This window comes from Leuresthes tenuis, unplaced genomic scaffold (assembly GCF_036924035.1).
Source record: "Leuresthes tenuis unplaced genomic scaffold, fLeuTen1.0.hap1 SCAF_5, whole genome shotgun sequence".
In the NCBI taxonomy this organism is placed as follows: Eukaryota; Metazoa; Chordata; class Actinopteri; order Atheriniformes; family Atherinopsidae; genus Leuresthes; species Leuresthes tenuis.
In genome coordinates this window covers 30,510,662-30,522,851 of record NW_027325359.1, presented here as the reverse complement: position 1 = coordinate 30,522,851, position 12,190 = coordinate 30,510,662, and the positions used below count along the sequence as shown (strand labels likewise).

At 38.9% G+C, this 12,190-nt stretch overlaps 1 protein-coding gene across 3 annotated transcripts in view; it reads left to right on the top strand.

Annotated features, from left to right (window-relative positions):
* ppfibp2b (PPFIA binding protein 2b) overlaps positions 1–12,190 on the top strand; it is a 93,864-nt gene that overhangs the window by 19,232 nt on the left and 62,442 nt on the right. For all 3 annotated transcript variants that reach the window (XM_072386615.1, XM_072386616.1, XM_072386617.1), the window contains exon 2: positions 10,400–10,492. In XM_072386615.1, coding sequence (XP_072242716.1) covers positions 10,411–10,492 — 82 coding nt within the window. In that variant the 5' untranslated portion in view covers positions 10,400–10,410. The remainder of the gene's footprint in view (positions 1–10,399; positions 10,493–12,190) is intronic.

Here is a 12,190-nt window from a genome sequence, read left to right as displayed (position 1 = left end):
GGCATACTGAATCAACAGCAGGCCTGTCAACTCTCCTTCAGGCTGCTGCTTTGAGTTAAAAGGTATACAGTCAAGGTTTATAACCATGTGACTGAAATTCCATGAAGATACTCTAATTAATGGCTGCTGAAGCACACCAGTCCAGAGTCCTACAGATCTGGGCATGTTTTACAGACATGTTAAAAGCTTATTCGTAACCACAACAAAGAGGCGAAAAGTGTGTGCCCACATCTACGAGTGGCTACGCAGTGTATTTTATAGGTATTCCCATCCATTCTCACAGTTTTCATAACAAAACTTGCTATTATGAACCTGTTCGTATACAATCAGAATGTTGACTGGGGTCTTTCAACTTTTAGGCTTTGCCTCTTGAATGTTCCTGGTGTACAAAAGATGTACTTATAAATATCAGGAAATCCCATTTCTAGCCAGGTGTTGATGTACATTCTCTAAAAATTCATTGGTATGTCACAAAGATCCCTGTTGAGACCAACATCCTTTGATTAAATATGATATTCACTTGCTGTACTCCTAATCCCATGGCTAGTGGAGGCAGCCATGTTGAATATGGTGCCTCTCAGGAGGGGTGTCTACATCGTCTAGATGGAGCAGTAACGTAGGTGCATACCCTCTATTTGGGTTCACCTGCTTCTCAGGGTTATCTACTTTAATGGGAAAAAGTGTAAATAATCAGTTTCTATTCTCCTGTTCTTTCCTTTTACACTTATTTTTGGTTTAGCTCAGGATGTTGACCAGTATCGGATGTGAATGACCAACTCACCATTAGCTCAGGATATTGCTTTCTTCTCTTTGCTGTTGTTACCTTTTATATAAGTTTACCCAACTTTTTATTTATACATTTGCCTCATTTTTGATATATTGATATATATATATTTTTGACAGTAAACACCACAAAGCTTCTGACAGCCAGGAAACGGATTCCAAATAATATTTAAATGTTGACACTGCAGCTTGTTAACCACATGATGATCACTGACTGGAAGTCATGTGATGTGTTGTGTTATGGCTCATTATCCTCACTCTGAGGATAAAATAGATTACAGCAATGAGCGCAGAAATCAACTGGACTGACCAGAACGCAGGCAAAGGAAAAAGACAGCTAATTTGAGCAAATTTCACCGAGAGAGCTGAGCAGAGTAGAACAGAGGTGAATAAAATGGGACAAAAAAGAGCAGAGAAGTTCAGTTCAGAGCAGAGCTGGGAGTCACAAACGAAAATATCCCAGCAGCCGTGAATCAGCCACAGTTCATAGATCGCACTCGTACATGAGAGCAGATAATCCAACCAGCGTTAAAATTCACAGACTTAGCTCTGAGGTTATGCTTTTGTGTAGCTTTTCTCTTTCTTATCGGTCTATGTGTGAGGCTGGCTGTGAGCATGAGAAGAGAAAAGCCTACTTATATTGACATGATCTTACTAAGAAAAAAAGTTATGCTTCTTACTGTCTTGATTAAGCAGTTACTGTACTATGTAGTAATGCCAGTGGAGGCTTAGCTGTCTCAGCAGTGAGGAAAGATGTGACATGATCTCTTTGTAATGGATTTTAATTCAGTACTTTGTCAAAAGCACATTGCTTGAGTGCTAATCTTCACATGGTTGACTCTAATGGAAAATCAAAACATTTACTTAGCTGTAAGCATAATCGCCATCATGTGGGCAACAGTTCGACTCTCAGTTTTCATCCTGCCTTAACTGGCTGTTTTAATCCCTTGAAAGTGCAGGTGACAGGTCATCATCTTTCCAACAATGTGTCGCATGTGCAGACACTCACACACGAGACCTGTGTTCATCAGATTCATGCAGAAAACTGCAAAGATCATTTTACCGTTCGGTGATCACAGCAGCTACAGTCGATACTAGGGCTGAGCGATTATATTGATACTGCGATATATATATATATATATATATATATATTGATGTTTTGTTTGTTTCCCGATAAAGTATCGATTTTTCAGCCGCAAGTATTGATTTTTAATTTATTTATTTTTTTAGCAAACTTCATTGAAAATTCAGACGTTACAATTAGTGAAAACACAGAACATTAACATAATACAAAACAATGCCAAGGGAGTCACGTTATACAAAACAGTGATAAATTGGTTCATAAAAATGTATATCAAGTGCATAGTTCAGTGGTTTTGAAGGCTTTTCTGTTTATAGAATGTAGGATTGTTGTAATGTATTCTTTGAGCTCAAAAATTAAAAAAGATGGTTTGTGATTAGAGAATTTGGATTTGTGAATATGGTATTTAGCAAGTAAAACAAGCAGGTTGATGATGTAATATTCACAACATAAACATGAGTCTGCGTACTCTGAAGACATGTTTGTGACATGTTTGTTTGTTTCCGTTTGTCTGGCGGTGTTGTCCTTCCGGTTCAAAGGACGGACCACCAGTCCAATCAGCAACGATTCATGTCAAATCACACTGTCCCTTTAAAATCTTTCAGAAAATGATGTGTATTAAATCGTATCGAATCGTTGGCTGAATGCCGTGTATCGTATCGTGAGATTTGTATGTCGCTACAGCCCTAGTCGACACCAGTAACAATTAAAACAGAAATTACGCCTCTTGGTCATCCACTCGTCCACTGATCAACATGTTCCCTTCAAAGACGTCCAACTACCCAGGATCCTGACAATCCAGTTCAGTAAGAAATTTAGCTCAAACAGTTGTTTCCTCAATATATTCCCACAGATTGCTGTTCCATAATTTTAAATGAACCAGCAGTAGTGCCTAATCAATCTTGTATTCTCTCCTATAAGTCAGTTTGACATTAAAACATTCTTGATACCGTGATTTCAAAACCTTGCTTTTGATTGACATCTAACTTGAGACAAAAAGAGCTTCCGTGTTGTGTCCACAGGCTACAATAGCCACCGCAAGCCTGTGTCACAACAAAGTGCATGGCCCATAACTGAGCTTAGGGGCAGCCGATGCATCAAACAGCCGACTCTGAAAATGTGGATGTACCGTTTGCACGTGTAACTTTAAATGACCAACGAGAAAAGTCCAGTGTAAAGCAATATAGCTGCAGCAAGTCCTTTGTATGTAACGGATAGTTTCCGAGGTTGGAAATAAAACTTGAGGCAACAACCTGGGGTGTGCTCGTGTGTTCAACAACGGGCAGGTGTTTACAAAAATAAAGTCGTACGTACATTTTTTTTTGTTTGTTTTCAATATCTGTCACTCTGTCCCAGTCATGGTTAAAGTGATTCTGGCTATTTGGGGAAAAAAAACATTTAGAGTTCTGGCTTTGAAAAGAGACCAAAATCAAGGATTTACTCTGTATGGTTCAGGAACAGCTCTCATTTTACTTTGGGTAGTAGGTCATAGATCGGCATTTGAGGAAAGTTTTGCTGGAATGAGAGAGGTTTAATCGACCAGATCTCAGAGAAATATGTGAAATAAGCACAATTACTTAAGCATTACATTGTACTGCCATGTAATGAGTTAAAATGACATGTTGTGCTCAGGTCACCGTGGAGCTACGAAGCAGGATGGTCTGATCGAATTACCAGGACTTCTTCCAATTAATGTAGCACGTAAAGAAGTCAGAAGAGCTTTTCACCTTCCTTAAAACTGGATTTGAACACATTTTGTCCCTAAACAAGGTAAAGTGGTGCTAAGAGGTTGCATCGTGGTGAGAAGTGATTCTGCTAACTCAGGATGTGCATATGCTCGCACACTAACTCTTTATTTTTATTCATTCCTAACCTTTATTTATGCAGGGAGACCATTTGAATACGACCTCTATTATTCGATGCTGCTAGGACGTATTAACAATAAAACTGAAAGTACAAACGGCAGTAAATCCGAATTCAGTGTGATGTTTTAGGTAATCTTAAACATAATGTCTTCCAACAGGTATTTAAACTTGTTCAATGGTATTAAGATAGCCATTTATTTAAATCCTTCCACTTCTGAGCTGCATAAAAGTAAAAGTGGATTAAAGTTTTGTACTGAAATGGTGGCTCCTAAGGTTGATATTATTATTGGATCCCAGTGAATTTTACTGTCTTTAAAGTGCCTCGAGGTGACATTTATTTTGATTAGGCACTGTATGAGTAAAACTTAATTGAACTGATATAATTCTGGAAACTACTACAGTGTGAATTGGATAAATAGTTCCGTTGAGATGTGATTAAACCAGTTTAATTATAGAAAATACAACAATTCGCTCTAAATCACCATTTATAAACCTAAGATCAGAATGATACGACACGTCGAGGGAAATTTACTCCATACAAGCTGATTTGGTATTTACTTTATTCTTATTTTGGAGGGTTGGACAGAAGATTAGGCTGATGCCTTAATTTGGTCACAATCAAATCTATGTTTTTGTCCAACTGATGTTCTATTTTAAGATCATCTCGAGCCTGGAGGTGAAAAAAGGAGGGGGGAGGAGACTGGGAGTGAAGCAGCAGACATACAATTTTGTTTTCTCTTCTTACATCCACAAACGGTAAATTGAACAGATCCCTTGATATGATTGTATACCGGCACTGGCAGATGTTTGATGTCATCACAGGGCATATTGGGTAATAGTTCTGAATGAGTATGTTGAAGCACTGGCCGGCTGACTGGACCAGTCTACCTACTGTTAAGTTCAGCATTAGCAGATGCTAATTGTTTTGGGGAGGCGAGGCAGTAGTGTTGATTTCTGAAAACAAATCTGCTTGGCCTGCAGGTTGCTGGATTAGAGGATCTTTAGTTAGAAGCTTATCCCACTTAAAGCAGGGGGCAGGGGGTGTTTGTATAGATTGTGTGTGTGATAAGGTTCTGCAGAAAGCTGCTGTCATTGTGTTGTCATTTAACTGCTCGGTCAAAACTACCCTGGAAACACGTTTGACTTGTTTGCTTAGTTGACAGTTTGCAGTGTAGTGAGTTGCAAATGTAGTTGGTTTCAGAAAGAGTTTCACAATTCATGCATCTGGAACCTGAAGGCTTTTTGACTGCTGTAGCTATGAAAGTAGATTTTTGTATAGAGTGCAACTGTAAACTGAAGGAAATCTCTTTGGCTCAGGAGGGAACTGTCGACACTGAGGCGGGTGTTGATGTGTGCAACAGGTCTCATAATGTCATGTTTGACAAACTAGTTTGTCAAGAGTGTAATCTTTATGGGAAAGGTGTGTCTGTTTTCTGACAACCAAACCATGAATGAGAAATCAAGGAACATGAACAGTGTAATTTAATCTTGGGAGGATGATTCTTGTGTCCAGAATCTAGATTAATTACGGTTTAACCACCGTCTATACTTGGTTGCTCTTTTTAACAACATATGAATGCAATTCACAAGTCACAAAGTCAAAAACTGAGATAGCAGCAAATGACTAGTTTTATGTGTGGAAATAGAGCAGTTTAAAGATAATCTGACGAGATAATGCAATCTCCTTCTATGTGTGTTCATTGTATTCTTTGCTCATGTGCTTTGTGTTATGGCAGTTGGTTTGCCTGCACAAACTTCCAGATTTGGATAAAACATCCTACAAAGAGAAGAATAAGACCAAAGTCAACTTTATTTTATCCAAGAAACAGAGATCTATGAGCTGTTTGGAGGATTTAAAGTTAGGTTGTACTATTGGATTTGGCTCTTGTTTTGCTCTAGATTAATATCATACACCTGAGATTAGTATGGTCAAAAGGAATGGAATTTATTCTGGAAGTCAAAGTGAACCTCATGTTTTGATAAGCATGTTTTCTCATGAAAATGGTCGATCTGTTGTATCTCTTTTATCTTTCAGTTGGTACCTCCTTTTGTTTTAGAGCCTCATTGTGACTCACTGTGTTCGGTAAATTTGAGTTTTCTTCTTTTAAGGATGCACTCACCATTATCCTCTCACAATTCTTTATTGGATCCATTTCCAAGCTGTTTCAACTTGAGACTCTGTAGAACTGGTTTCTTTGTGATGGCTCTCTGGCTCGTCATTATGTCAGTTTAAACCTCTCTTCCAGTACATGCCTGAACCTCCATCTTATGTATTCTGAATTTCTGTAGTGGAGCAGAGGGTAGTGATACAGTTTATCTACAAAGATCATCTGCAATCTGATGTCTTAATATCACTAGTTTAGTCAAAAAATATTTTTTGTTAATGCAATTTGCAGAGTTAAATTCAAGCTTGTCAATGTCAGCTTTATTTATATAGCACATTTAAAGGCCAATGGCCAGCCAAAGTGCTTTACAGGATAAAATAATCAGCAGCAATAAACAATACAAGAAAAAGTAGAACAACAAACAAGCAAAAACATTAAAGCAGTGAAAGGCAAACCGATAAAAGATCCAATACAGGCGACTCAGGGCTCTGGAGGGTCGATGCACATTTATAAGGTTGGATAAGTATTCTGGGGCCAGTCCATACAGAGATCAATTCTGTACCTAACCGGAAGCCAGTGAAGAGAGGAAAGCACCGGCGTTATATGCCCATGTTTCTTTGTCCTGGTTAGGAGACGGGCTGCTGCATTCTGCACAAGCTGTAGACGGTTTAGCTGCAATTAGCTGCAATAATCTAAACGCGAAGAGATAAAAGCATGCGTTACCTTTTCAAGATGAGCCCCTCTTAGATAGGGTTGGACTTTAGCTAGAAGCCGAAGATGAGAGAAACTAGCCTTAACCACAGAGCTCACCTGCTTGTCCAATTTAAACGCCCCATCGGTAATTACACCAAGGTTTCTGGCCTGGGAACCTATGTAAGGTACTAGTGGGCCAAGGGAGCTGGCAAGGACCTGGACCAGGTCAGGGCGAACAAATAGCACAATCTCTGTTTTGTTTTCATTTCATTTTAAGAAGTTTAGGTCCATCCATGTTTTAATGGCCGTCATGCAATTAAACACAGCATGAAGGGATTCCTTTAAGCTTCTCTCTTTAATCGACCAGATTAGAAGCCACTCTGGCTCGTGACTATTTAAACATCGTGGTCACAGCGTTTTTATTGGTCTGATTGGCTCCTGTAGTCCAGCCCCTTGATGTAAGCAGTTCTTTGTTCTGGTCCAGCACAGAGTTGAAGCTACTGTAGTACTAATTTCACAGGTTTTGAGACAGAGGTTTTATGGTCGAAACAGAAAAAGTTGGTTCGAAGTTTGGCTCCGTCTCTGAACCAGCACTGGTCTCTGAGTGTAGCCCACTCTGCATGAATTGGTGTACCCGCCCGGGTCAGGTGTCATGTTTACATCACAGCTGGTCAAAGCTGTAGGTTAAATATCCCAGACTACTGCGCTGCACTGTGCTGTTGGTGGGTTTTTACCCAGTGTCAAAGAGCGTAAGAAATGCATGGCTGAGGAACGTCAAAGTGAAAGCTGAAGCATGTTTAATATATTTAAAACCATCCCAGTAATCCATCCCAGGTCACCAGGAAACACTCAAACACAGCAACGACAACACACACCACCGTATTTCTACACTCATGGTTGTAGTTAATGTGCAGTTCAGCAGACAGTGGACAGGATTGTTGCACTTTGCAGCCTGTCCTCTCAGCTCTGTGCTGCAACAGGACAATAATCTCAGTATCAGCACCTTCACATACATGCAGTCTCACTATAAAACTGCAATTTCTCTTCTTGCACACTCTCACACATAGAGGACATAAAGGCGACGTTGTTCTGTTGAGGTCAACTGTTGTCACAGTGCTGTTAAACAGAGTCCGTCTGTCATAATGTGACTGAATGGCGCTCTCACCATCCGTCTCAAGAACACTGATAATATGGAGGCATTTGTAATGATAAACAATAGAATTACCATGCTTCTCTTAAACATAAACACGAGTACACCGAGGAAAGCTTTGGATTAGAAATCACGAGTCGTAGCATCAGCATGTGACTTTAATTCTGTAAACTGTGTTTTGTGTACTGTCAGCATCAGCCTTCATGATGAAGTCGGAGTTCTGCTAATGTAGATTAACGTTAGTCAGCTTTGTAGGGGGTTCATTCTCTCCAGGCGTCTGTACATTACATCACCATCCGTCCACTTGATTTGCACATTTTGACATCTGTTTGTCGGTAAGTCAGCATGACAGAGAGATGAAGGCCTTGAAGGAGCAATGACAGAGGAGGGATGACAGAAAGGAGGATTGGCAGGGTGAAAAGGAGGAAACTAGGAATTGCAGAAGTTTGAGGGGCAGCCAGAAGTAAAGATGACGGCTGAAGAGTCAATCCTGCTTCGAGGGATAAAGAATGCATGTGTGTGTTTTTATGAGCTGTTTCTGCATTTTCTCCTGGTTTTATGTTCACTTTGTTGTCTGACGGTGTTTAAAGAAAGAAAATGTTTCTATGTTGTATATTCACAAAAATAGAATAATTAGATTAACACTGTGATACATTGTAGGGAAATCCTCAAAATGTAACAATAGCATGACTTGTTGCATAAAACAGATTTTAATTTGATTCATATTAAAGGGACATATGAATATCAGTGGACTTTATGGTCCCCTGTTGGTGAGAAGTGACGAATGCAGCATCAGTAGAACCGAATGCTTGTCTTTTATTTTTAAAGGGACAGTTCACTCTAAATCAAATACTGATATTTTACCCCAGTCTGTGTTGAGTTTCTACAATTGTCCTCAAAGTTCCAAAAAATACATTTGAAAAATTCTATTTAGTGTCTTATTTTGACAGCGTTTTGCATCATGTGCATCTGTGCAATATAATAGCTCATGATTACCGAAAATATACTGATATCAGCACAAGAAGGCAGTTAAACACAAAAGGCGTGTATCTGAGGTATGCTGCCTGTTGCAGGCGGGTGCGCCTACATTTATAAAGTGAATAAACGATTATTACAATAAAATATTGAAATATGTTTAATATGATATTAATAGCCTATGATATTGAAATATTACCATGTTTAGTTGAGCTGTGATATTCAAACTGTTGTTTGCAAATTTAGCATTCGACTTTTTTCCCGCCATCTCTTTTGGTAAAATTCGGCCAAACTGCCGATGTCTTTGACATGGATGGTAGAGGAGGACTCACTGTAAATGAAACGCTCAAAATAAAAATAAATATTCAGCAAACCACCGGACATTGAATAACGTGGACGTTCTTCAATCTACCTGTCTCCAGCGGGTTAGGCTAATCCAAAATAGTGAAAACAAGGGGGGTGTTCTCTGAAGACAGACTGTGCTCTGAAAACATCCCCATTAGCACTTGGTGCTTTCCTCCTCGTGAAATTAACCATAGACTGTATGAAATTAACACGGTAAAAAATCGACCAATCAGAATTTTGGTCGACCAGTTGACTAGGACTTTACAAGCCTAGATTTAAAGTACACCCAGAGGAAAGAGGAGTGAGGAGGCTTGCTGGAGGAGCTAAAAACAAGGATAAATTGGTGGAGTTTCTGCTCATCATTCTCAACCCTGTAAATGCCATCTACCAGGTGTTTTGGCTTCATGTCAGTCAGTCACCTCCCAATTTCTCATACATCTAAAGGCATCTTTAAAAAAATCAATTAAAAGTAAAGAAAGTACAACTGTTGGAAATGGGATGAAAACACAAACCACGTCTAAAAAATAAACCAGATAAGCTTGAACGGTGTGTTCATATTTATGTATGAATGATGTACTTCCTGTAAAACTCCTCCTTGTGCTATTCCTGCAGTGTTGTGGTGTCATTTCTTTGGAGGCAAGGTCTCAGTTTAGGATGTAGAGCTAATTAAAATTGAATGTAAACCTTTTCCACAAACACCCTGAAATCTCATTTGACAGTAATGATTGATTACAGGCAGAAAAGAAGAAGTTCCTACATGAAACTGGCACCACAGAGTTGGTGCATCTCTGTGGCCTAACTGTCTGTTTAAGTAATCTGAGTCATTGGCTGGTCACTAACCTAAATGACGACATGTAACGTGGTATTGATGAAAAATGTCACCCTGCATCACTTTATCCGACTTTTGCTTCACTATAATATACAAAGTGAGACATGCTGCTGCCGCCATCAAATTCTAGATAAGTTCATATTTTTTCATGAAATAGGAAACTGTGACTCGTTTTCTATTGTGAACATCGTCCCAAGCTTTTTGGATTTAGGTTGCATGTTACAGTCACTCCTGCAAAACAAATGTGAGGGAATAAAATGAAAGAATTTCCACCTGTTTTTGTGTTTATTTAGTTTTTTCCTCCTGAGTATTAGATCTTCAAAGCCCATTGAAAGTTACTGAGCAAATGTGTTGCATTATGCGTATTGGATTACATCTCTACTGCTGCTTTATCTCGCCCCAGAGCAGCAGAGTGGCGTGCATAAAGCTGATGTGAGACCAAGGGGCCGTTTTTTAAAAGAATTAAAAAAGTTTTCTGTAAATCCCGCAGTTTCATCTGTTTACTAAACACCACGTTAAAATGAAATGTACAGTAAGGTGCTAATATACACAACTGTCATTTTCTCTTTTAAGATCAGAGTCTGATGCTTCCTGCCATCACCATGGAAACGGAGGCGAGTCACATGCTGGAAGCAGCACTGGAGCAGATGGACGACATCATTGCAGGTAAGAGCCACTGGCAGCAGGTATTGGCGCTGTACAATTAACTTAATATTAACACTGCATGCCGTATTGAAGACTATTCATTGATTTTTGGCAGGTACTGAGAGTTTTCTGGTGTCCTTTATGTATCAGTAGTAGTTGTAGCAGTAGCAGGTGGTGTTGTTATTCATCTCCTTCACATTCTTCTTCCTCTTCCTTCTTCTGCTGTGCCTTGGCCCAGTTTCAAATTGAATGTACACATGCAGGAGTAATTATACTCCCTACCATTTTATCTGGGCGTGTCAGTCCGACTTTTAATTTAAGTTGGTCAAATTTGAGTTGTTCTAACTTGTTTACATGCATTTTAAAAATCGTGCTTTAGTTGGGCTGACACAATAATTAGATTTTATTTCTGACGTCATGTCAGCAAAGTAAAATATGGTTGTATTATATTAGCCTCTGTCTCATGTGGGAAAATGAATATGTATTTCATACAGACAGAAGCTGCAATGATGTGTTCACTGTTGATTCATCTTTATTTTTAATCTATGGAAAGTTAGGAAATAGAAGAAGAACTTACAAAAGGTCAGGATCATGTCATCAGATTTTTCTTTTTGTCGGGTAAACTGAGGCTAAAACCTCAAAAGGAAGTGATGAAAAGCTTTCCACAAACTAATCAATGGATTCTTTCTGACTTTTGGGTCATTGTGGAATTTTATCGATGTTTCAGTCTACGATAAACCCAAGCCGAGAAAAATAAACAGAGTTAGAGTTATACAGTTAGATTGATTTAACATAACTAACCTCAAAAACCTGTAACTGCTTTAAAATGTATATGATTGGCTGATTTAAAGCATTTTAACTAGGAATCTAAACTAGGAATTATTGTCAGAATCAGAATCCGATAAGTAATCTTTGTCTATACCTACTGAAATTCATTGAAGTCCAACATCAGAGGAATGTCTGAAATCTCTTGTTTTATATCGTTTGGAGATAATATTGTGTGACAATACTTCACTGGAATGTCTGTTATTTATTTTTCAACATTTGGATTTAGAGCCACAGCATTTCATCAGATGTGACTAGCCTCTGGTAGTGTGTGAAAGAAGGTGAATGAGACACAAACGGCTGTGTAAAGCTCTACATTATTGCAATCATTATAACTGTCGTTTCTATTTGGGCCCATTTGTACTTGTTCCATGTCAGATTTCTTCAAACCAAAGTGTCGATCAAAGGATTAAAGGAAAGAGGTGGATTCATGACACAAGATAAACCAAGAGTATGTACATGTACTGCTTTACTTTAGGTGATCTCAATTAGTCTCAAAACATTGGTATTGAAATTATGATTATGATGATCATATGATGATCGGTGAAGACATATAATGCACAGTGTCAGGATAGTGAAAGTCATTTTGGTTTGGCTTCCACCTTCATGTTTGTTCATATGCTCTGGTTTTACTTCAGGCTTTACTCCCACGGTCAAATGGAAAATGTTAGATTGACTCAAACTTCAACAGCAGGTTAATAAGTGGCAAACTAGTGTGGTTCCCACTGTGACACTGGCTCATTTTCCGTGTGCTTTTGTACGTATAACTAGGGTTGTGTTTGCTGCAGTCCTTTCAGCCTTGAATAAACAGGATTTAACTAACAGCGGGGTGAAATATGGGACAACATCTGCAGCATCTGTGCAGTCACACAGAGGAAGATAAAGAGAGTTCCC